Here is a 24,252-nt window from a genome sequence, read left to right as displayed (position 1 = left end):
TTTAAGTTGCCTTCATTGGTTCATCGTTTGGGCCCCCTCTGCCCCAGGCATCCCCCAAGACCTGGATGCCTTTTCCTCTTCCTCCTCCGCACTCCCTACCCCTTCAACTTCCCTATGCTTTGTTGTCACCCATCTGCAGAGAAGATTCCCAGGGCTGTCCATCTTAAGAGTCCAAGAGCTTTCAGGTCAAAAGACACTTTGGCAGCATTGAGTCCAGCCCCAGCCTTAACAGGAAGCCCCTTTCCAGGCTCCTCAGCCAGTGGATGTCCAGCCTCTCTTTGGGTCCTCTCAGGGCAGCCCAGACTGTCCCACTCTGGGCCAGTCTCCTGTTTGAGTTGACTTTCCTGGAATTTGTGACCTCCCCATTGCTCCTGGCTCCACCTTTGGGGGAGCTGAGCAGAATAAAGCTAATCCCTTCTCCCCCAACACAGCCCCTTCATTTACTTGAAGGCAGCTACCCGAACCTTCTTTGCTCCCCATTAAGTGAGCCCAGGTCCTTCAGCTGATACTTGGATGACACACTGGGCCTCCCTGTCCCAATGCTGTCTAGCTCACCAAGGTCCTGCCTAAATGGTGGTGCCCAGGCCTGAGCACTGGCCTCCAGGTGAGGCCTCTCCTGGGTGGAGGACAGAGGCATGATCCCCTTCCTCCTGGAAACCAATCAAACCACCCAGATTTCTGTTTGGTAACTTGACTGCCCCATCCCACTGATGACTCACTGAGCTTGTGGTCTTTTCAGACCCTAGAGAGTTTTCAGGCATGCTGTTGTCTAGCCAGAGCTCTCCCCCTATCTCCTATACTTGTGACATTGATTCTTTGAACCCAGACCTTAGACTTTACATTTGACCTTATAAAGTTTGGTCTCCTTAGATCCAGTCCAGCATTCTACCTTGCATTGTATCAGCTCCCCAGCTTTGTGCTATCTGTGAATTTGCACACTGCCATCGACACCATTCTCAGAGTCACTGAGAAGAATGTTGAGGCCCAGGTCCTTAGGGTCCTCTGCTATGGCCCTCTCCCCAAGCTGACCTCGTTCTGTTAACAACTGCTCTTGAGAAGGGCATTGGCCCTGCCCCAGATCCAGCTGATTTTGCTGTTGTGGCCACATTCTCCATGGTGTTCGTTCAGAAAAATCTTATCAGACGTTTCACTAAAACTGAGGCAGATGGCACCCCCAGCCTTCCCTCTCCTCCTGACCCAGCGACTCTCAGTCACAGAAGGGAAGGAGGTTGGTCTGCCATGACCTGCTGGGTGAAGCCAAGCTGCTTCTGTGTGGTCACTGCTTCCTTTTCTAGATAGCCATTGGCCTTCCCTTTATGTTCTGTTCTGGACTCTTCCCAGGAATCAGAGTTAAGAACACTGACCTATTATTTTCACATTCAGGTCAGCTTTTGCTCTTCTCTGGGCCTATGGGGCCTCTCTTGTCCTCATCAGCCCTGATCTTTCTGAGGGCTCTGACAGAGGTCCAGTCGGATATCCCATCAACCATTTTTTTTTTGGGGCCCAGAGATCTAGTTTGAATTCCTAGGGTCCTGCTTAGGGACATGGGCTCAGATCAGAAGAAGAGATTGCTTCTGCATATCTGGGGGTATGGGGGGATGGGTTCTTGGCTTTGACTGGGGCCACCTCAGATAAAGCCCTGGCTGATGGAAACATCTGATGAAATAGGTGCTTCTCCTTATCTCTGTACACCCTGGCTGGGCACCCTTGGGTCAGCCTCCGAGCCCCAGACTCCCTGCAAGCCCAGATTCAGGCTCATACTGACAGCTCTTCTAACCATATCCGTGTGGCTGATTAGAAACACAGCACTCAGCCAAGTTCTGCCACCCCCAAATCAGAACCCTGACCATCCTGAATAAAGGAGTGAGTGAGGGGGAAGTGAGTGCAACCTGTAGGGAGTAGGCACAGTATATGGGACAGAGCAACAGGGCTGGGCTCTGCTCTGGGACCTGTCTGCAGGGAGCTCCCAGTCAGACCCCCAAAATCAAATGAGATGTGCAGTCAGGGGGTGGGGCTGTGTTGGGGCAGAGGGACTCAGCCTGGAGAAGGCTGGAAAGGGATCATGGGCCTGTTGTCCAGGTCTGGGAAGCTGGTGATGGGAGAGTGCAGAGTAGAGGGCCACAGTCACAAATGCCAAGGGCCGCCCTGAGGATGCTGGAGGATGTGATGTCCAGGCTGGGTCTTAGCTGAGCGGGAATCCAAGCCCCATCCAGCTGCTCCTTGAAGATGTCAGTGAGGAGAGGAGGAGGATAAAGGAAGGGCTGGTGGGTGGGAGCCAAGGGAAAGCAGATAGTGCAGGGGGTCATGGGAAAGGCTCATGTTCTGGGGGAGTGAGGGGATATGAATGAGGAGGGAGGCACCCAAGCAGGGGAGAGAAGAGGGAGCCAGGGCCTGAGGGCCATGGGCTGGCCCTGGTCAGGAGGAGGGGGCCACAGTGGGACATTGGAGCTGGAGGAGGGACTGAAGAAAAATGGAAGGAAAGTTTTTATGGGTGTCTGCAGGGCAGTGATTTGAACCTCTCCCCTTCTCTGCTCTCTGAACACTCACTTGGTGACCTCACCAGCCTCTAGGGATTTAACAATCCTCTCCAAACAGATGATTCTCTGATCTGTTTATCCAGCCCTAACCTCTCTCTTGACCTCCAGGCCCAAATCACAGCTGCCTTTTGGATCTGTAGAGCTGGATGTCTCAGAAGCATTTAGAAGTCGGCCTCATAACCCCTTTCCCCTTCCTAACTTCCCTGTCATTTGGAGGAGCCCAGCACTTCCCACTCCTCCAGGTTCCAAATCCTGCCTCTCCCAGCCCTCCATGTGCAGTCTGTAGCCAAGGCCTGCCCAGCCTCTGTGCGGCTCCAGGCCCTTTACCTCTCACTGGCTTAAATGATCATCCTAAAGGACCAGCCTCACGGTGTCACTCCTGTGCTCCGGAAGCTTCCCCAGCTCCTTCTTGCTTCAAATACAGACTGTGTCTCTGGCATTTAAAGCCCCTCCCAGCCTGGTGCCAGCCTCCCTCTCTCACATACGTTGTGCCCCCACGCCCCTCCAGTGACTGACTCACTGCTCCTTGTACACGACTCTCCCCTGAAATGGTAAGCATTTATTAAACACCTACTAGGTGCCAGAAACTGTGCTAAGTGATGGGGAGACCAGATGAGGCAAGAGACAGTTCCCACCCTCAGTGAGCTTGCAGTCCAGTGGGGAGGAAACAAGCAGACAGATGCACACAAACAGCCGGCTGTGTGCAGGATAAGTGGGAGAAATGAAGAGAGAAGAGGCTTCCCAGAGAAGGTGCACTGTTAGCAGGGATGTCAGGGAGGCCAAGGGCCCAGCCAGACTCCAGGGAGGATGGTGTGAGGGGGCGGGGAAGGCCAGGGAACCCTGTCTGACCCTGCACAGGGATAGGGAGCAGGACGATGGCTTCAGTGACGAGCTCTAGGAAGGTCCCTGGTGGCAGAAACTGAGGCAGGGAGGGCTGCAGGGGGCAGAGCCCAGGAGTGGCTAGGGGGAGGACGGAGGTGTGAGGGTCCTCAGCCTGCAGCAGGGAGTTAGGCCAGCTGCCTAACCCAGGCTGCCATCCCTTCCTGCCCTCCGCCTCGGAGATCCCCGCTCAGTCGGATATCCTGTAGAATGGGAACTCCTTGAGGACAGGGGCAGTTCTGCTCTTGCCTTTGGAGCCTTGTGCCCCCACAGAGCCTGGCACCCAGTAGCTGCTGAAGAGTTGTTTTTTTAAGAAGGGAATTGAACTGGGGTGTGGCAAGAAGAAAGGTCTCACGTGGTTCCCTGCATAAGCAGGCAGCAAGCGGAGGGTCAGCTGAGATGGGGGCTGGCCACCCACTCATGGGTCCAGTCAGGCCCAACAGAACAGGGGCAGTGTGGGTGAAGGAGCCAGGTCAGCCAAGGCTGGCTTCTTAGTTGGAAAGAGCTGCCTTGGCAGGTAGTGACCTCCCTGTCAGGCGGGTGTCAGCAGAGGCCCCACAGTCATTTGCTGGTTTCATTTGCATCTAGTCTAGCTGCTCTGAGCTCCTAGGAGACTTTGGCCAGCCACCCTGGGCTTGAGTTTGTTTTGGGGGGTGGTTCCAGGGGGTTCAGCAGCTGAAGTTCGGGATTTTTAGGGGTCAGGAGTTCTAGTGTCCCTGCAGTGAACTGGAGATTGAGTTGTTGGGGGGAAGGGACACTGCTAATTTAATGAGGGAGAAGAGCCAAGCTTGGGACAGGATTCCCCCCCTTCCCCCACTCTTCTCCAGTGAAGCTGCCTCCCCCAGGCTTGTCCAGGGCTTGACAGCTCCATGTTCCTGGGATAATGACATGGTGGCTTTGCCAAGAGCAGAAAATATGCTGGTTTTTTCCCTGGATGAGCAGTGAGCCCTGCACGTCTTCTCTGTCCACCCCCCACCCCTCAGCTTCCTGCTTCAGCAGGAGAAAGGACTTCATTAAAATACCAGGGGAGAGAAAGGGCACGTCCGTCATAGTGAGTCCTCCCTGTGGGCTCCAGCTCCATAATTCTGGTAATGAAGGGACATGAGGCACATCCTTGGCTCCTTAGGCCCCCTCCTCCTGGGCCCTTAGCTCTGACCCTATCAGTCCAGGTGAGGGAGGAGGCAAGCCTGCAAAGCTGGGGGTCAATGTTTAGGGTGGGTGGGAGGCGGACCTTGGGTGGTGAGGGTCTACAGGGGGTCGGGGCCTTCCATGTCTGGAAGATGGAAGCAAAGACCAGGGCTAAGGATGGGTACAGGAGTGTGGGATGTGGCATGGAGCCCCACAGAGAGCAGTGGGCATAAGGTGGCTCCCTAGCAAAGGCCAAGAAGGGCTTGTCGGAGAGGGGCCGACTCCAGGTGCAGTCAGGAAGACACTCCTGGCACCCGGCCCCTTCCCCCTTCGTTCCCATCCACTGATGATGCAGCTAGCCTGGGGCTAAGGGCAAAGCTCCTGGATTCAGATTCTGGCTCTGATATCTGTATGATCACAGGCAAGTCTGTTCCGCTTACTGAGTCTATAGAAGAACCAGGGGGACTTCAAGGCCTTCAGGATCTGATAGACCTGGTCTTGGACATTGGCTGGCTGTGTGACCCTAGGAGAGTCACTTCCCCTCTGAGCCTGTTTACACACTAGACCGCCTCCATAGTCCCTTCCAGCTTTGTACTGTTCCCTTCCTTGCTGTGGCCTCTCAGGCTTCCTCAGATGCCCCCCGGGGCAGTAACAGATACAAGGTCACCACCAGGGTCCAGAAGTCTGACCTGTAGTCTCTTGTCCCTCCATCCCACTCTCTCCTAAACCTATTCCTCACCTACATCCTATTACATGGTCCTCAGCTTGCAGACCTGTCAGCTCCCTTCTTGGGGCACTCAGGCCATCCCAGACCTTAGCCTAGGGCTACCCTCCACCCCCATCTACCTTCTCTGTACTCCATCTCTTGTAGTCGAGAAAGACTGGAGGAAACCACACCAGTTTGTTGACTGGGCCAAAGACAAAGCTTCAGTTCAATGAGCATTTGTGGAAGTCCTACTCTGTGCTGGGCACGGGGGTGCTGTTAAGAAAAGGAAATTTTCTTTTCCCCTCGGGGGGCGGGGGGGGGAGGGGGAGCAGAAAGACAGAGGGGAGGTCAAGTCTCATCATTTGGGGGATCAGCAGAGTAGGTGCCAAGGGGCTGAGCCTTGCAGGGAGCTGGAAAATGAGGCGGGTGAGCCCTTCAACCATGGAAAACAGGAGATGAAGGGTCATGTGGAGGCACTGGGCTGGGAGGACTTGAGGGTCCCCAGGAGGGGCAGTTGGAGCAGACTAGAAGATGACTGGTGGCTGTGGGGAGGAGGGACAGGAAGGCCGGGAGGCCGTGGCAGCAGCAGCAGCCCAGGCTCCAGCTGGAGAGGGCAAGCCTGCACTAGAGTGTCTGCCCCAAGCACCCCTGGGAGAGATCTGCCAAACCCCTCCCTGCCCCTCACAGGTGGCACTGTAAGTGACAGGCTCAGTTACCTGGCACTGAGGAGTGCGTGGCCAGGACTCCAAGGCCAGCCTGCTGCCCTTTTGTTTGGCACATAGTAGGTGCTTGATGAACTGTGAGTTGAATTGAATCAGAGCCGCCTCGTGACTCCCTCACCCTCAGCCCCATGACATCACCCTGCTACCGCTTTCTCCCCCACCTGCCCTGTCTCTGCTGAAGAGATGGCAGGCCTCTGTATTTCACCCTCGATTGCGTCCCTTCCCATGTTCTCTTGCAGATTGCCGCCTCTGTCATCCCATCTCACTGTCTGCTGCCTACAGACAAGCCCGTGTCGCTCCCATCCGTCCCTGCTGACTGTCATCCTCGGGTCTCTCCCCTTCCTTGGTGAAGGGCGTCCACGGCAGGTGCTTCCTTGCCACAACTCCACTGAAACTGTCTTCTCCAACATTGCCAATGATCTCACTTCTTAAAAAGCAGATTTCTTCATGTCGCTTGTTCTTGAGTTTCCTCTGTGTCCTTCCCTCTTCTCTCTGCCTCACCTTGGGGCCAGGCTTGGTCTTGATCACTTAGCAGCACTTCTGTGGCAGTGCTTTTCCCCCTTTACTTTGTTGGAGCCGTTGTCTGTTGCTGCCTAGGTTCTGCTTACTTCACTCTGCACCAGTTCAAATGAGTCTTCCCATACTTTTCTTTTTCATCGAGTTCACCGTTCATACAGCGTAGGAAGATTCCATTTTCTTCACGAGCCTCAGTATGTTGTGCCGTTCTTCGGTCCATGGGCATCTGTTTTGTTTTCCAGTTCTTTGTTACCACAAGAAAAGTGCTGAGTATTTTAGTGTTTATGGGACCTTTCTTTTTGCCAGTGACCAATTCAGAATCTGTGCACATAAGTGGAATCTCTGGAGGGTATAGACTTTTTAGTCACTTGCTTTGCATAATTCCAAATTGCTTTCCAGGACAGCTGGACTAATTCACAGCTCCCCCAACAATGTATTAGTGTGCCTGTCTTTCCACAACCCCTCCAACACTGACTATACCCATCTTTGGTCGTTTTTGCCAACTTCTAGGGTTCGAGGTAAAATTGTGGGGTTGTTTTGACTTGCATTTCTCTGATCATGAGTGATTTGGAGCATTCTTTTGTGTGGCAGTGAATAGTTTGCCATTCTTCTTTAGAGAATCATTTGTATCTGTCCTTTGACCACTATATTGAGGACTGACTTTGGGTTCTATATTTCTTGGACATCATCAGGCCCTAATAAAAGATGTTTGACAAAAAGATTTCTTCCCTATCCAGCGGCTGCCCTAGACATGTTAATTTTGTTTGTGGAAAAGCTTTTCAGAGGGGCGGCCAGGTGGCACAGTGAGTAAGAGCACCAGCCCCAGAGTCGGGATGACCTGGGATCGAATGCGGGCTCTGATACTTAGCACCACACCCAGAAATAACTGTCTGTGTAACCGTGAGCAAGTTACTTAACCCCAATTGCTTAAAAAAAATGTGGAAAAGCTTTTCAACTTAAAGTAATCAAAATTATCTATATTATCTTTTGTAACAATGATCTCTTAAATTGCCAGATCTAATGGTCTTTTCTTAATCCTCGCCATTCTTTTACTTCTCTGAAGCCTTTGACACTGTTGATTTTTTTTAAAATATTACATCTTTATTTTCCCTAATCGCTAATTGAAATTCAACATTTTCTTCAATTATTTAAAAATGTGATTCTAAGAAGGGGTCCACAGGCTTCTGCAGGCTGCCTGCCATGGCAGTGCAGAACACAGGCAAGGTTAAGAATGTTGGTCCTGGGTGCAAGGATCTCCTCGGCACTCATGGGTTCAGCCTCTCTATGCAATGGATGCCCTGGTCTATTTATCCAACCCTAACCTCTTTCCTTTCCCCTAGTTCCTTGCCATCAGCTGCCTCTGAACAGCTCAGGCTGTATGTCCCATAGACATCCCAAACTCAGCGTGGTCACAGCTGAACTCCCATCTTTTCCCCCAAAGGCTTCCTTCTTTCTAACTTCCTTGTTCCTGTCCAGTGACACATGCATGTGCACATACACACTCACACATGTTCTCTCTCTTTCTCCAATCTGTTTCCAGATCCCTTTGATTTTACCTTGGTAACATCAGGCCCCCCCCCCTTCCCTCCATTCATATAGTTCAGCCTCTCACCCTTTCTTGGCCTATTGCAATGGCCTCCTCTTTGGTTTCCTGCCTCCAGCCTCACCTCTGCCCACCACATTCCCTCCAGTGGCTGCTGAGTGCCTCGGGGGCAGAACTGGTCCTCTTCGGCATGGGGAGTGTTTGCCAGGCTGGCTGCAGCTACCCTCTGTGCCTTCTTTGGTCCCTTCATGCTGGCCTTGCTCCTTAGCTCTAGGGGATTCTGGAAGCTTTGGGCTTCCTTTAGAACCCAGCTCGAACCCCCACTTAGGCAGTCAGCTGCTACCCGTTTCCCCTCCCACACTGTCAGGTGCTTTTCCATCTCTGGTACTGCTTCAGATTCCCAATTATGCCCATGTTGTCTCCCCATTGGAATGTAAGCCCTCCTGAGGGCAGAGGCTGTTTGTCTCCAACACCTCATACAGTGGCCAGCACACCATAGGCACTTAATAAATGCTTGTCAGTCAAGCTTGATAAGATTTAGTTAAATGGGAATAAATGTAAAGCGAGCCACTTGAGTTCCAAACTAAATGTCTTGAGTGCAAGATGGCAGGAGGCCTGAAAGGCAGCAAACCACGACAAGGAGTCAGCCGAGTCAAGGGTCCTGAGGCCCCAGCTACCCAGTTCTGTGACCGGGCACAGGGGGGCATCCTGGAGCGTCTGGAGGGGCAGCCAGGCCCGGGTGCCTGCTTGAGGACCCCTCCTGGTTGCCCAGCCCGTGTCAGGGCTCCTCCTTCCTTGGGATCTTGCATCCCATTGATTTCACCACATCAGCCACCTGCCCTCCAGCAGGCCCAGCTCCTGCCCCAAAAATCTTCCTTCCTCAGGCTCAGGTGGATCTGTCAACGCCCAGGCCGTAGCACTCTCAGCTTTCTGATGCTGCTGTGGCCCCTCCCCCACTGCCCAGCGCTGCCCTCCTTTTCTAGGCTTACATTTCCCTGCTGCCCTTCACACACTCCTGATTCCAGCCAAACTGGTCTTGTCTGGTCCCACACACTCCCAATGTGGTTTTGTGCTTCTATTGACTCCCCTGACTGGAAAACTCATTCCCTTTCTCCTCTAGGAAGTCCCTCCCCCTTCTCTGATGGTCCCAGCTTTCCCCTGGGGTTCACCAGGGGCTATGATTAAACTTAGCCTTCATTCTCCCCCCCCCCCCCCCCGCCGTTGCCTCCATGGTCCAGGACCAAAGATACTGCACATGCTGGGGCTGTAATCGATGTTTCTGTGACTTATTTGGCTGTTGGCTTGGGCCTGAGAGGTGGGGGGTGGCTGTAGGAGGACAGTGACTGAGGTGACTAACAGCAGCCCTGAGGCCAGGCAGAGGTGGCTCCTGGGGCAGAAAATGAGGGAGGCTCCCATGGTGTAGCCGGCTCCACTTTGGTCAGCTCTGAGGCTCCCCTGAGCTTTGGACCCTGTTCTCTTGTCTCCTCGGAGTCTCTGGTGTCCAACCCTCATTTTTACAAATGGGGAGGCTGAGGCCCAGAGAGGCGAAGGGACTTCCCCAAGGCCAGAGCTCCCCTGGATGCTCTCCAACTTAGCCATTTCCCTCATAAACCACAGCACAAAGAACAAGGATGGGACACAATTCCCCAAAAGTACTCCCAGCAAATCTGGCCATGACTGCAGCATGGACAGGGGAAGCCCCCAAACTTCCCCCAACCCCTTAAATTCCAGTTTGGGAGCTGTCCAATCTGTCTTTGCCATTCTATGTCTCAGACCCTGGTGCAGACAGCACTAAACTGGGAGGGAGTGTAGACACACTGGGTGATGGAACCAGGATCGAAAAGGATCTTGTTGGGCTGGAGCATTGGGCAAAGTCTGGGAAGATGGTGTTCAGCAGGAGTCAATACAAAGTCTAACACTGGTTCAAAAAATCAACTTCCCAAGTACAAGGTGGAGGAAGTATGGTTAGACTTCAGACTGAAAAAGATCTGGGGGTCTTTGTGGCCTGCCAGCCTGCTCAAGATGAGTCAGCAGGGCAGTGTGGCTACCACAAAGGGCTAATGGGATAATGTGAAGAAAGTCAAGGAGAAGGAGGGCTGGGTGAGGAGGCTTGGAGAAGAGAAAACTGAGGGTACACAAGAGCTGGTTTGTTTCTTTGGGGCTGTCCCACAGTGGAGGAATTAAGCCAGGATTTGCTCAGCCCCAGGGGCCAAACTGGGGAGCAAAGCTGCAGAGAAGCCAGTCTAAACTGGATGATGTTTCTGGCTGTGACTAAGCTCAGCCTTCATTCTCCCCCGTTGCCTCCTTGGAGGAGGGCTCTCAGCAAAAGCTGGACAGCCGTTGGTGAGCCCTGTTGTAGTGGAGAGCCCTTTAGGGTCTGGATTAGACTGGATGTTGCTGAGACCCTGTCTGGCTTTCTCTGACTCTGAGGTTTTGACTTTCTATGTGTCCGACTCAGTTTACCTCTGGCTTTGTGCCTGTGTTTCTGAGATTATCTTATTCTCAGGGGCGCTGGCCTGGCATATCCATCCCTGCCAGGTGTCCAGTCATATGGAGGGGCCCAGCCCTACCCTCTGAGAGTGCTGTTTGTCATGAGTGGGCTGACTGGAATGTGCAGGGGCTGGGGGGCTTCTGGAAGGGGGAGGCACATCCTGAGAGTGACTCTGAGTGGAGCAAGGGTCAGGGCAGCCCCTGTGCCTGAGCCTGGGAGGGCAGATGAGGGCAGCTCTGGAGGGCTGGTGGGCAGGTGGGCGAGCTGGTAGGGTTAACAGCTCGACCTAATGAGAGGGAAGAGGCAGGAGCAGCGGCAGCAGCAGTGGCGAGCCAGGAAATGCATCTCAGCCGCCAAGCAGAAGCCGGGCTGCTGGCCCAGCATCCTCAGGAAGTAATTAAGGCTCCGATTGGCCACAGGCCGGGGGCGTCTGGAGCTCATTCATCCGCTGCAGGCCCCAGCTGGGAGAGTCGCAGGGAGTCTCTGAGAGCATTCAGAGAGCAGGTGGAGGGGGAGTGAGGAGCCACCCCAGACCCTGCCCCCGGGTGTCTGTCAGTCTGGAAGCCAGGGTTGGGGAGCAGTTCTAGGCTCTGCCTTTAAGGGCCTCACGGTCTGGGAGGGCAGAGGGGGAGCAGCCCTGGTCCTTTCCCCATGACCCCACTTCCCTCTTCACCTAAGACATGAGAGCAGAGGGTCCTGGAATGCCAAGGCCCAGGTGTTTGGACCTGAACTCCTAGGCAGCAGGGAGCCAGCAAGCTGACCACAGTGGTCAGACCTCGGCATGAAGGGATCACTTTGGCTTTTCTGTTACAGTGTGCTTTGGCAGTCCCCCGTCCTCCTGGGCTGGGACACCACTCACAGAGGATGTCAGGCCTCCACCCCCGAGTGCAGTGAGTCCTTAGGAGTCTCGGTCTAGACAGAGGGCCTACTCTGTACCAGGCACCAGTTTGGGCACTAGGCATGTGAATACAGGTGTTCAAATACAGGTGTTCCAGGCTTGGGGTACAGCCTGCATAGGGACCTGGGCACCGGAGATGGCCTAATGGTGTGCCAGGTTGCCTGGGGTCTGGCCCGTGCCCTCAGACAGAAGGCAGGGCAGCTGCCAGCACCAGCCCCCTCCCCCTGGGATCAGGGCTGATTCAGGCCCCCAGGGTGCTCTGCTTTCATTGTCTCATTTGGTCCCCACAAGGACCTGGGAGGTAAGTTTTACAGATGAGGACACTGAGGCACAGAGAATCTGCCAGGCCTGCCCAACTCGTATTGTAGGACAGGGAGACTGGAGAGGGGCCATGGGACGTGGGCTGGCTGCCTCAGCCTGGCAGACGTGGCCTCAGGTGGTTTCATTGGGGGTGGAAGGTGCTGTCATGGGAATTGGGTGGGACGAGTGTCTGGGCCGGGGCTCTCTGCCACCAGCTTGTTGGGAACAAGTCCCGGGGAGCCTGGGCTGGCCTCCCCCTGGCCCTGAGCCCGGGCCTTAAACTGCTTGGAGCAGCCTCTACGGAGAGGCTCCCCTCCCCGTGGGGTCCTGGGGGAGGGACTTAGCTCTTCCTCGGGCTCGGCCTGGCCTTTTGCACCCTGTGTCCTCCCGGTCAGGACTGTATTGATAGGGCAGGAAGTTCTTGGAGCGAGGCCGGGGGGGGGAGGGGGGCGCCTCTGAGGGACCCTTTGACTAGAACACTTCACCTTACCAGGAGCTCACTCCTGCCACATGTGCCCAGAATGCCCCCCACCCCCACCCCAGACTGCTCTTGGCGTGCGATGTTTTTGGTGACCTCAGGCCTCAGTTGGCCTCTTGGTGCTCCTGGCTCTGCCCTTTGAAGGCAGCTGCTGTGTATCCTTCTCTCCTCTGGCTCCTTCTTGTGTCCCAGGCTCCAGGCCCTTCCCAGGAGCCCCCATCTCACAGGCTGCTTCCCTTCATCGTAGGTCTGCTGGTCCTGGCCATGGCCCTGGAGGCTGCCCCTCGGTGGTTGATGATGGTCCCGCTGCTGCCTGCCCTTTTGTTCCTTGGATTCGCAGTGGGCGCCCAGGCAGACAGTAAGTCCCCTCACACTTCTGAAGGTCTCCAGCAGGCAGGGGCCCACAGGGAGGTGGGGGGCCTGAGCCCCTTGAGGAGTCCAGGTGGGAGAGGAGGGGGTGGATCCTAGAGATGCTGAAGAGGTGAAATCCACAGTCCCTGGGACAGCTTAGATATGGGGAGGAGGGGCAGATGAGAGAGGGGGAGCTGGGCTTGGCACCTGGCGGGGCCTCGGGAAGGAGGGCAGGGTCCGCCCCTGGAAGCTCAGGTTCTGACGGTGGCTGCCTTGTGGTTGGCTGGGCAGGGCTGGGGAGGCTGCTAGACTTTGTCCTGGCTCCGGGAGGGGCCGAGCATAGGGGCTCGAAGGATCTGTACGTCAAAGTTTGGGAGTTGGAGTTGAGGCCTTGGGATCCTGGAGGGTGCTGGAGGAAACTGAGGCAGCCCACAGCTGGGAGGGCAGGCCCTAGGCTTATTGCTCCCTACTCAGCCCCAAGGACTGGACCGCAGAACCCAGCCCCTAAAGGCCCATGGGAAGAGCCGGCTGTCCTCTTCCCTCTCCCCCCCACCCTGCAGTCTGGTCTGTGGGGGTGGGGACTGGCTGCTGGTCTGACAGGTTTTCAGGCTGAGACTGGCTGGGAGTTGGAGTGGGGGTGGGGCATCTCCAGCAAACCCTCTGGGCCCTGCTGCCTGCCCAGTCCTGCCCCCTCCTGAAGGGCACACAGGTGCCTCTGAGTAGGAGGAGCCTGTTCCTGGGGCATGGACCAGGGAGGGAAGGCCCTGATTGGAGCTCCATCTCACCTGGCACCCGCCTCCCCTTCCTTTTGCCCCAGCCCCCTTGCTGAGGGGGTGGGTGCTGGCTACCAGGGCCCACTTGGCAGGGTTGAAAGGCCTCCATCCCTAAGGTCCCTCCCAGAGGCAAGGCTGCCTCCAGGGGCTCTCAGGACAGGAGACCCTGAGCTGAGTCAGCAGTGGCACCCTGGGCCCCAAGTCAGGCCTCTTGTGATGGCAGCACAGTGCGTGTGGCAGAGCCCCTGTCTGACCACCAAGGCTTGCTCACTGGCCGGCCCCAGACCCCAGTCAGATTGGCCCCTGTGCCTTTGCCTAGGCAGTTTCTCCAGCCTGTTCTCAGAGCCCTCCTTTCCTTTGTGGCTCAGCTGAAACAGCAGCTCTGCTTCAGCTGCTGCTGGGGCTGCCCCCTTCCCATCATCTTTGGTTGGCTTTTTATCGACTTTTATGTATACCTGTTGCCTCCCCGTGGAATGAAAGCTGCGTGAGGGCAAGGACCGCTTCTCTTTGTGTCTGGCACAGAGAAGGTGCTTCCTAAATGTTCTGTTGCTCAGCTGATCATGGACCCACATCTCCAGGGGTCGGGTCCTGGTCAGGGGTGACCGCCCATCTGCCCCCCTTTGCTCTAGGTAAGCCCACGTTCGTGAAGGCTCCTGAGGACCAGACAGGCCTGTCTGGGGGTGTGGCCTCCTTCGTGTGCCAGGCCACGGGTGAGCCCAAGCCCCGAATCACCTGGATGAAGAAGGGCAAGAAGGTCAGCTCCCAGCGGTTTGAGGTGAGGCTACCCGCCCGGCTGACAACATGCTGTCAGGGTGAGGGGGACTTGAGGGAAGGACATTGGGAAGTGAGACCATGGGACCCAGAGGATGGGTGGGGACAGGCCTGGGGAGGCCAGGGAAGGGAGTCCCTGAGGTGTATGGGGATAGGACTGTTTGTGGCCCGTGGGGGGAGGGGGGGGGGGCGGGGGGCCTGGGAGGAGGCCTGAGCATCCTGCGGCCAGGCTTATCCACGGATGTAGCTGAGAGGGGTCAGGGAACAGGAGGGCACTCAGCAAGAGCTTTCCTTTGGCCCTTGGAACTGGAAGCCCAAGAAAGACCTGGATCTCTTGGGGGCTGAGACAAGGCTTTCCGTGTAGTGGGGTATGAATCCCAGCTGAAAGGTAGGGCCTGGGGTTTGGGTTTCAGTTTGTAGGAGTGGAAGCAAGATGTTGGGGGGGATTGGCAAGAGGGAGAAGAAGGCAGGAGGCCTGCTGGGTCATCCCTATCCTCTAGCCCCTTCCCACTTCTGGCAGCACTCCAAGCAGAGATAGCCAGGAAGGGGGGTACCCACGGAGCTCCCCTGGGCCTACAGCGTGCCACCCTCCTGCAGGTGATTGAGTTTGACGACGGAGCTGGCTCTGTGCTCCGGATCCAGCCTCTGCGGGTGCACCGGGATGAGGCCATTTACGAGTGTACAGCCACAAACAGCCTGGGCGAGATCAACATCAGTGCCAAACTGACCGTGCTGGAAGGTACGTACAGGGCCTGTGGGCTCAGGGGTTGTTGCAGCTAGCAGTGGGTGGAGAGGCTGGACAGACCCCTGTGTGGTGGTCATTGAGTCAAGGAAGTCACTTTGTGTGACATTTGGTGCAGCTGAGTGGTCCCTTGCAGTGGAATGGTCAGTGAGGTAGGGTCTCTGCTTGTGGTCTCTATGTGATGGTCAGTGAGACCAGACAGCCCCTTATGGTCTCTCTCTGATATTGAGGGTGCACAGTATGGATGGCCAGGAGGAGGGAGACAGAGTGGCATTTTGAAAAGAGAAGGGCGCTTGGGCTCCAGGCAGGTTCTGCCAGTGTTTGGGCCTGGGCTGGGATCTTTGGGGGTTGGGAAGTTGGCAAGGATATTTCAGGGTGGGGGTGAGATGAGGGCCTAGCCACAAAGAGGGAAGAGAACTTTTCTAGGAGTGGGTCTTGTGAACCATGGGAGGGGAGGCCACCAGTGTAGACAGAGATGTTCAGAAATGGAGCAGGATTAGTCAAATCCCACCTCCAAGCCTTGTTGACTGTGGGCCCTTGGACAAGTCTCTTGGCCTCATAAAAGGATTGGGCAAGTCCACGTGGCCTCAGAGGTTCCTTCTGGCTCTTAGTCTGTGATTCAGCCCTTGAATTACTAAGACCTGGGGCCCAGGAGCCGTCCTTGTTTGCTGACTGAGCAGTCACTTCCCTCCTTCAAGTTGGCCCCAGATTGTAGAAGGTCTTGAATGCCAGGATAAATTGTAAGCAGTGGAGAGCTGTTTCTGCAGTGCCCAGGATATCTGTTCTGCCACTCCAAGAGCCATGGTTGGGCGTCCTAGTGGTCTTGGCCCTGGGCTGCTGCAGGGAGGCCTCCCTGAGGTGCCACCTGCAGCATATCCTGGGACAGGGGAGAGGGGTGCCCCTTCCTGAAGAAGGCTGCATTCACTGAGTCTGAAGGATGCGGAGGAATTCAGTAGGGAGAGAATTAGGGGGAGGGCATTCTAGACAAAGGGAATGGCCCAAGCAAAGACTTGGTGGGAAGAAAGCCCCAGGGAGGCAAGGTGCCAGGTCACCACAGAGAGCCTCAAGTGTAGACAGAAGATGCCAGCCTTGGTTTAGGTTTCTGAGCAGAGACCAGACGTGCATGAAACCAGCCAATCTTCCTGGGGCTGGGGTAGCCCCACCTCCCCTGCTTGGCCTGTGGGACTAGCTGGGCCTCCGCCCTTGTGCAACTGAGGGCACTTAGAGCAGGAAGAGCTGAGTTCCAGTCCAGCCTCAAGCCCTTAGTAACTGGGCAACTCTGTTAAATGTTTCTATGCTTCAGTTTCCCCTTCTGTTGAAATGTGGGCGCTAACAGCACCCATCTCCTAGAGTTCTCATGAGAACCCAGTGATATAAGGTGATAGAGTGCTTTGAAACCATAAAATGCTCAGGACTGTCTACAGTTTGTCCGTCCTCCTTCCCCAGGGGCTGATCCTGCTCCTCTACCTCCAGCCTCCTGGTAACAGAATCTTCCTGGACTTGGAGCTGCTAGGGGCCCCCTCTCTCCCCTCCCCTCCCCTTTCCTCTCTTGTCTGTCTGTTTGTGCCTCTGGCTTCTTCCCTCCCTCCTGCCCACCTGCCCAGGCCTCCTCCTCTGCTTGGCTCTGGCAGCCTGACAGGCTGGCATTCCTTGGTCCTGGCCCCACCCCCTCCACTATCCCCATCCGTCCACCGAGGGTTGCTATGGAAACCTTGGCCAGGCCAGGGCAGGAGTGGGTGGAGCCAGAGCTGCAGAATGCTAGCAGCCACCACAAGAGCTGCCCTCCGGGGTCGTCAGCCTCCTCTCTGTGGCTGGTGAGTGATAGCCGATGGCTGGGCCCAGGAGGTATCAGCTTGGAGGAAGAGGGGCTGGGCCTGTGTCTTCCTCCTCGCCCCTAGGAGAGCCTGTGGCAGAGTACTGAGACAAAGGGCAGCCTTGACCTTGCCTGCCCTCAGGTGGGATCCCAGGGTCCATCCTGGTTTGGCATTAAGGGTTAAGCAGTATTTATTAAAGCCAACAGAATTAGGGTCTCTGGTGTCACACAGTCCCGGCTTTGCCTATGAAGACTTCAGACTCAAGATAGGCACAGCGGGTTTCCTAGGAGCTGCTCCCAAGACAGAACTAGGACTTTACTACTGAGTGGTAATGACTTGTTTTCAGGGGTTGGGGGAGTGTTTGTTTCTGGTTTTGTTTTTCCTTTTGTCAGAAAGAAAAATAATGCTCGGTGATGTAGGCAAGTCAGGAAGGAGGTCAGGGGTCTGGGGGTCAGGAAGGGAAGGGCTGTGTGTGTCTGTGTGTAAAGTCCTGTCCTGCCACTTGTGGGTGCTTGGATCTGAGTCGGAAGGCACTACTTTCCTCCAGGTCATGCTTGGCTAGCTGCAGGTGCCCCCAAGGGCTCTGTCCTGAGTTGCTTCTCTTTTCCCATGACCCTCTTTCCATGGGAGGCCTAGTCATCAGCTCCCTTAGGCTCAGTGATCTTCTCTGGGCATCGACCTCTCTCCTGAGCGCCTGTCCCATATCACCGACTGCCTGAAGAAAAGGGACCACAGGCCCATATCCATAGCCAACGCCAACCACTTCAACATATAGGCGAGGAAACTGAGGCACGGATGGAAGTTAGGGGACTTGGCCAGAGTCACACAGCTAGCAGGATTTGAACCCAGGTCTTCCCAACTTCAGTTCCAGGCTCAAGTATGACATGCTGTGGAGGTGGAAATGACAAGATTGGGCGAGTGGGTGGGGCTGGGGGTTGAGGGAGAATTAGGAGTTGAGGAGGAGGACCTTGGGGCTGGGAGACTGAGCATATGATGGCTCCCCTCCCCCATATGGTCCAGGCTGCCTCCTGGAAGGTCTCCCTGTCTCTAGTTTCTTTCCTACTTAGCTGCCAAAGCAACCTGCCTAAAATACAGTCATGACCTTGTTACAATTCTGCTCAAGAAACTTTTGTGGCTCCCTATTGCCTTTTAGAGAAAATACAGATCTCTGTGTTGGGCATTTACAAGCCTTCACAATCACCTTCAACCTGCCCTCTCAGGCTGATTGCAGATTTCTCCAACAGCCCACAGTCCAGTCCAGCTGGTCAGCTTCTTCTGTGGATATGTCCTCTCCCACCACTAGGCCTTTGCTCAGGCTGTGCCTCATGCCTGGAATGCTCCACCTCCTCACTCCCTTCCTAGGGGCCGTTTCCTCCAAGAAGCCATTCTTGGTTCTCCTATTCGCTCTCCCTCCCTGGTACAGTCTTTGTGCTTTACCTGTCTATGTTAACTTGTCAGCAGTACCCCACATAGACTCTAAGATCCTTGAAGGCAGGCGGGGACCGTCTCACCCTTGCATTCCTCTGTCTGGTGTCTGCTCAGTGCCTGGCACTCCCTGATCACTAGAGGCCGGCTTAAGGATCAGCCCAGCTATAGAGGGAAGAGCAGCCTGGGTGTGCCAGCGTTCTCGGCTCGCTCCCAAAGCCCTGGAGCCAGCCTGTGCCCTTCTCCTGTCCTTCTACCTCTTTTGTGCCACTCACTGTCTTCCTCACTCTCCCTCCTCTGTCCCCTGGGCTGACTTTATCTCATCATTGCCCAGGCCTGTCTTGAGCCACTGAGACAGAAGCACAGAGCATCAGGCCCAGGACAATCCTTGGGGGCATCTAATCCAATCTGACCCTAAACAGGCTTCCCCCCCGAAACACACAGAGACAAGATGAACCTTCGGCTCCCTGCATGGAGGCAGGCTGGCCCGTCTTGGCAGTGAGCCATCCCCATTGACTGGGGCTGATGTCCCCTCATGAATCCACAAGCATTTGCTGGGAAGAGGGCTCTGACTGCCTCCTGCACATGGGCATTCCTGGAACTCATATCTCAGACTCTGAGCTATGGGGACTGTGGCGGGGGCAGCAGGGAATAGGGACGTTCCTGAAAGGCAGCTAAGGGAGACCAAAAGTCTGAGGGGCAGGAGAGGGGAGAGGGGAGACAGAGCCACAGACAGGGGAGAGGAGAGAGAGACACACAGGGAAAGAGGGAGGGAAGGAGAGGACAAACCAGGCCTGTGGCCTCCTGTCAGGGACTGAGGTGGCCACCTGGGGGCCAGAACTGAAGGAGTCTGAAAGGATGTCCCCAGAGAGAGAGGAGAGGGGCTGATTCTGAGCAGGAATGGCAGAGTGCCAGCAAACAGCAAGGGTGCACAGGTAATGTTGAGAGCAAGCAAGGCAGGCATCCAGCATATTGGGGGGCCCTGTTGGAAGTCTGAAAAGGAGCTGTGGAAGGGGAGGCACCATCAGCTTCATCTCTGTGGATGGAGGGACCGTCCTGGTAGACAAGCTCCCCAGGCCAGCTGTGCTTAGGAAGAGGGACCACCAGGCTGGAGGCAGATGGAGATGGAAGTTGTCCTAGTTTTTAGAAGAGAGTGTTCTGGGCATTGAGGTCGTGCTCTTTTAAAGGTGGCCCTTGACAAAATTTCAGCGAGGGTTATTATTAAAGGGATAGTTTGTGAGGATGGTTTGTCCTCTGAAAGGGAAGGAGCTGAGAGAGGCTGTCAGGAAAAGTTGGCCCCATCTCCTTACTGGGTACAGAGGCTCCAAAAGCTGGCATACTCCTGACCAGGCTGTCAGCGGCCTGGGCTTGGCTCCTGAGTCCCTCAGGGGACACTGGCCTGTGCTGGGCCCTCCCTGAGGTCAGCTTTGCCCCTAGTAATAGAATTGCTGAGGGGTGCCCAGAGCAGGCCCGGGGGATAGGGGCCAGGTAAGCCTCCCCAAAGCTGCTCTGGGGGGTTCTCTGGGGCCGGGGAAGCAGCCTGGGTTGGCTGCAGGCCCCTTGCATCTCCCTGTCCATTTGGGTGTTGAGTGGCTGTCCCCAGGCTGGGAGGGCAGCTTTGCAGATGCCCTGGCTTCCTCCAAGGCTCAACGACGCCATCTGTAAATTGCCTACGTCCCTCTGTCCCTCTGTCCCTCTCCTGGTTGGTGTTTCTTCTTTTTGTCCCAATGCCTTGCATGGAGTAGGAACTTAATACATGAACGTTGAGTTGGACTGAACAGGTCTCACTTGACAGAATCAAGATTGAAGACTAATTCACAGACTAAATCAGGGTCTGGTGGTAATGCGGTGAAATTCAGCAGAGAGAAATGTCCCATCTTATAGCCAGGTTCAGAAAGGTTGGCCTTTCAAGAATATGGACTGGGAGTGGGGATCCTGGTTAAGCAGGTGTTTGAAAAAGCTTTGGGGCTTTGAGTAGGCCACCAGCTGGGCATCGGGGAGTCAGTGGTGCCTCCCCCCAGTGGCAGCCACCCAGGCTTGTGGGGTGGTGGGCTGCAGAGAGGGCGTGGTGTCCCCTGGTGGGGAGCAGGGCCTGAGAGGCCTCAATCTCTTATCAGTAAAACAGGAGAATCTTAGCACCATCCTCCCATGGCCATTTCTTTTTTTTTTTTTTTTTTGTACATATGGGTTCTTTTTCCCATGGCCATTTCTGAGAGGCAAATGTGAGCTGGAGGGGAGGTTGAAATCAGCAGACCCAGAGGGAAAGAAGAGGCCTTGAATGCCAGGCAGCATGTGGGGGCTGTGGCGAGGGCCCTCCCCCCCACCTCGCCATTCATCTTCAGACTGATCCCAGCAGCTCTAAGATTAAAAAACAAAACAGGCTTTTAAGATGCCAGGTTTGATGAGTGGAAGAATGGGGAGCTGCTGCCTGAGTGGTGGAAAGGAGGGGGAGGTGCTCTTGGGAGAGGGAGGGGGCTCCCGCGCCTGCTCACAGGCCGGCCCGGGTGGGGGGCTCCAGCCTGTGGAGTCTGTGCACGTGTGTGATGGGTGTGGGTGTGGGTGTGCACACACAGCTCAGGCGGCTGGTAAACACACAGGTGAGGAGGTCACCCCAACAGACGTTGCCACGGCCTCCGCTCTGTTGGGGTGTCTGGCTGTGGAGACTCTCCATCTGTCTGCTTGTGTGAGCTCAGCCTCCTCTCTGGGCCCCATCTGCCAGGGCCCGGGGGGAGGGGCCCAGACCCCGGGACTGAACAGCTGGGGGTGGAGAGCCTGAGTTATGAGCCCCTGTCACCACTTGATGGGGATTCCTTTCAGGGGTGAGCTGAACAGGGGGCACTGAGGGCCTACCAGCTCCCAGGGTCTTGGCTTCTGGTGTCAGGCCTCCAGGTGCCCCCTCCCCCTGGAGCAAGATGGGGGGGGGGGACATTGCAGAGATTCCAGGGGAGGGCAGGGACTAGGCATGAGGCCAGTCAGCCACTCCTCAGTGCCAGGCACAGGTGGACTCCAGGAAGGGAGAAGGATTGGGGGAGTCCTTCTACCTCCATCTTCCCCATATTTACCTGCTTGTGGAAGCAAGTCCTTTGGGGGAAATGTTAACTGTCTTCTGCTGGGACTTAGACACGTAAGCCCCTTTAAATTAAGTGTCTGTCCAGTTTCCCACTGAGCCCCCGCTCCCTCTCCCAGTCTCCTCATTCCCTGCACGTCCTTTTGTCGTCCCTGTCCCCCAAACTGGAATCCCCTTGAGGGCAGGGGCTAGAGGAGGTGTTGTGAGGCAGGTAGCTCCTGGGGCCCTGTAGCATCCCTGGGGAGAAGGGGAAAGCCCTCAGGGGCAGGGCCCTGTCAGTCCCCATGGCCAGGGGCACACACACCCCTCCCCCTGCTGGGAGCTTTGCTTGGCTCTCCTCTGGAGCTCAGGTCCACCTTCCCTCCAAGGGCAGTGGGCAGGACACGGGGCTCCTGCCCACCGTTATAGTCCAGCTCTGAATGAGGACCAATTGTGTGCAGAGTTTGGGTGACATGGGTCCTGCCCCTCACAGGCACCCCAGCCCACACGAGTGGGGGGAAATTCTCCCACACACTTGCTGAAGATAGGTGAGAAGCAAACCCTGTGCTCTGGGATCATCCCGGGACAAGCAGGGAAGGTTGCCTGGTGGAGGCAGCCTGGGAGGAGGTGAGCAGTGCGTCCAGAAGGAAGGAGGGCCCCGGGATGGGAGGGCAGGGGCAGGGTAGAGGTTGAAGCTAGAACAGGGTGCGCCCCCCGACCCTGGGCTGCAGGGCCTGCCTCCCCTCTCCCCGTGAGGGCTCCTGTTCTTTTCTTTCTCTCCCCCCCCCCCCATCTCCATAGTAACCAGATGGGCCTGAGCTGGGCAGTGAGAAAGCCTGGAGAAGAATGGGAAGACGGCCCGGACCCGCCTTTGTGGGTACCTGGGTGGTCTAGACAGGCCCCTTCTGGCCCAGATGCCAGATGGCTGGGACCAGGCCTCGGGCTCTTTGCTGGCCTGACCCAGGTGCTGACACATAGCCCTGTGCCCGCCCACCTCCTGTCTGGGCGTCCCCTGCTCTCAGCTCCCTGCATGCGAAGGAGGGAGCACAGTAGTCCTGGCTCTGGCCGCCTCGCGCACATGCCTTCTTCTTTCTGCCACTTGTTTCCTCTCTGGGAATGAGGGTAGACATCGACCCTGTTGATGATGATGGTGACTGTGTAGATAGCATCTGCTTGCCAGGTGCCAGTCAGGTACTGGGCAGGGTGATTCACAGGTGCTGGGATCATCCTCGTTTTTTAGTTGAGGAAACTGAGGCACAGATGAAGTGATTTGCCCAAGGTCACACAACTAGGCAGTATCTCAGGCCAGAGAACTTGGGCAGCGGGCCTGAGCATTTAGCTGGCTTACAGACAACAGACAGAAGCCCACACTCCCTGAACCTGAGTTCCCTGAGTGCCTCCACTCAGTTCTTGGTGCAGCCTGAGCATTCCAGACTTTACTCACTGTGTGACTGGAGGCCCCTCCCCTTACTATTGTGGGCCTCAGTTTCCCCATCTGTGAAATTCAGGAATGAGGCTGGGTGGATGCTAGGAGCTAAAGGGTGGGCCGCTGGGTGGCTGGGTGTGGCTGGGCCAGGCCAAGGCCACCCCTGCTTCTCATTCTGAATTTTGCATGAACAGGGCCATGTGACTGAAGGACAGGCAGAGAGAGGCCTGGCTGGCCTGGGATTTCTGTTTACGAGGCTCAGTGTCTTAATGAGATTGAGAGCGGCAGCTAATTGCCAGAGGATTGAATTACAAGAGCAGATGGCTGGGTTGGGCTGCTTCCTTCTCCTCCACCATGTGCTAGGGATACCCCAGAGGCAGCCTTTCTGAAGCTGTAGGCCCAGGGCTCTCCTGCATCCCCCTCTCCCCAAAGCACTCCCCCTCCATGGGCTCAGAGCTGGCCTGTCACCAGCTGGGGGTGACTTGAGGATGGGGCACAGAAGGGTCTGAGGCCAACATCCACAGACAGCCCGTGGCCTTGGCATGTTCAGTCCCTACCCACAGATGAACCTGGAAGGAAGGGCCCCCTCCTGGAACACCCTAAGAGCATTTGGCTAGTCCTCTTTCTGGCAGCCTGGGTCGGGGTGTGAAGAGGATGGCTTCCAGGCCGGGCCTGAGCCTTCGGGCCCACTGTCCTTGGTCCTGGTCAGACCAGCTAGAGGCATGTTCAGTTCTGGGCTCCCTGGGTCAGGATGGATGGATTGGAGGGTGCCCAAAGGGGCACCCATGGCATGGAGGACCAGTGGAAGGATCCAGCCTGGAGAGGAAGAAGCTGTCTTCAAGGGCTGGCCTTGTAATTTGCTGAGCCTCAGAGGGAAGGTCTAGGGTCTACGGAAGGCAGGGTTCGGTACTCAAGCCTTTAAAAAACTACCTCGCATTGAATGTCATCCCAGAATGGAACGGGCAGGCGGCCCCAAGAGATAGTGAGTTTCCCGTCCTCAGAGGTTCCCAAGTGGGAGCTGGCCATCCGCTGACTGGGGGTATCCTGGAGGACTCCGGTTCAGGTCTGGCTTGGATTAGCTTACAAGACCACATGACACATTAGTCTGAGCTGAATTCACAATCAGAAAACCTGGATTAGAGTCCTCCGCTGCCATTCAGTAACTATGTAACTTGGCCAGGTGACAGCCAGCATTTACACAGCACTCTCAGGTTAGCAAAGTGCTATATGACTATCTCATTTTGTCTTCACAACAACCCTGGAGGATAGGAGCTATTATTATCCCCATTTTACAGGCGAGGACACTGAGGCAGAGAGGCTAAGTGACTTGCCTGGGCTCACATTAGCTAGTTAGTGTTTGAGGCTGGATTTGAACTCAGATCTTCCTGATTCCAAGACCAGTGATCTATCCACTATTCTACCTAGTTGTCTTAGTCCCTTAACTACCTCAGTTTCTCTTTCTTTCTCTCTATCCCCACCTTTCTTTCTCTCTGTTTCTCCCTCTCTGTCTCTCTCTCTCTCTGGCTCCGTTTTTCTCTCATTGTCTCTCCTTTTCCTTTCTCCCTCAATCTCTCTTTTTCTCTCATCGCCCCTTCTCTCTTCTCTGTCAATCTCTCTCATTCGCTCTCTCCCTTCCCTTTCTTTCTCTTTCCCTCTTCCCCCCTCATTATTCATCCTCTCTCTCCCCCCTTCTCTTTTTCTCTCTC

The 24,252-nt window shown here is 55.8% G+C and overlaps 1 protein-coding gene across 3 annotated transcripts in view; it reads left to right on the top strand.

Annotated features, from left to right (window-relative positions):
- LOC138165433 (receptor-type tyrosine-protein phosphatase F) overlaps nt 1–24,252 on the top strand; it is a 95,454-nt gene that overhangs the window by 6,072 nt on the left and 65,130 nt on the right. For all 3 annotated transcript variants that reach the window (XM_069093787.1, XM_069093788.1, XM_069093786.1), the window contains exons 3-5: nt 12,446–12,556; nt 13,952–14,097; nt 14,691–14,832. In XM_069093787.1, coding sequence (XP_068949888.1) covers nt 12,463–12,556; nt 13,952–14,097; nt 14,691–14,832 — 382 coding nt within the window. In that variant the 5' untranslated portion in view covers nt 12,446–12,462. The remainder of the gene's footprint in view (nt 1–12,445; nt 12,557–13,951; nt 14,098–14,690; nt 14,833–24,252) is intronic.

Source organism: Petaurus breviceps, unplaced genomic scaffold (assembly GCF_028583685.1).
Source record: "Petaurus breviceps papuanus isolate PSGF00001 unplaced genomic scaffold, PetGlider_PUasm1.0 208, whole genome shotgun sequence".
Taxonomy (NCBI): Eukaryota; Metazoa; Chordata; class Mammalia; order Diprotodontia; family Petauridae; genus Petaurus; species Petaurus breviceps.
This window is presented reverse-complemented; position numbering and strand designations above follow the sequence as displayed.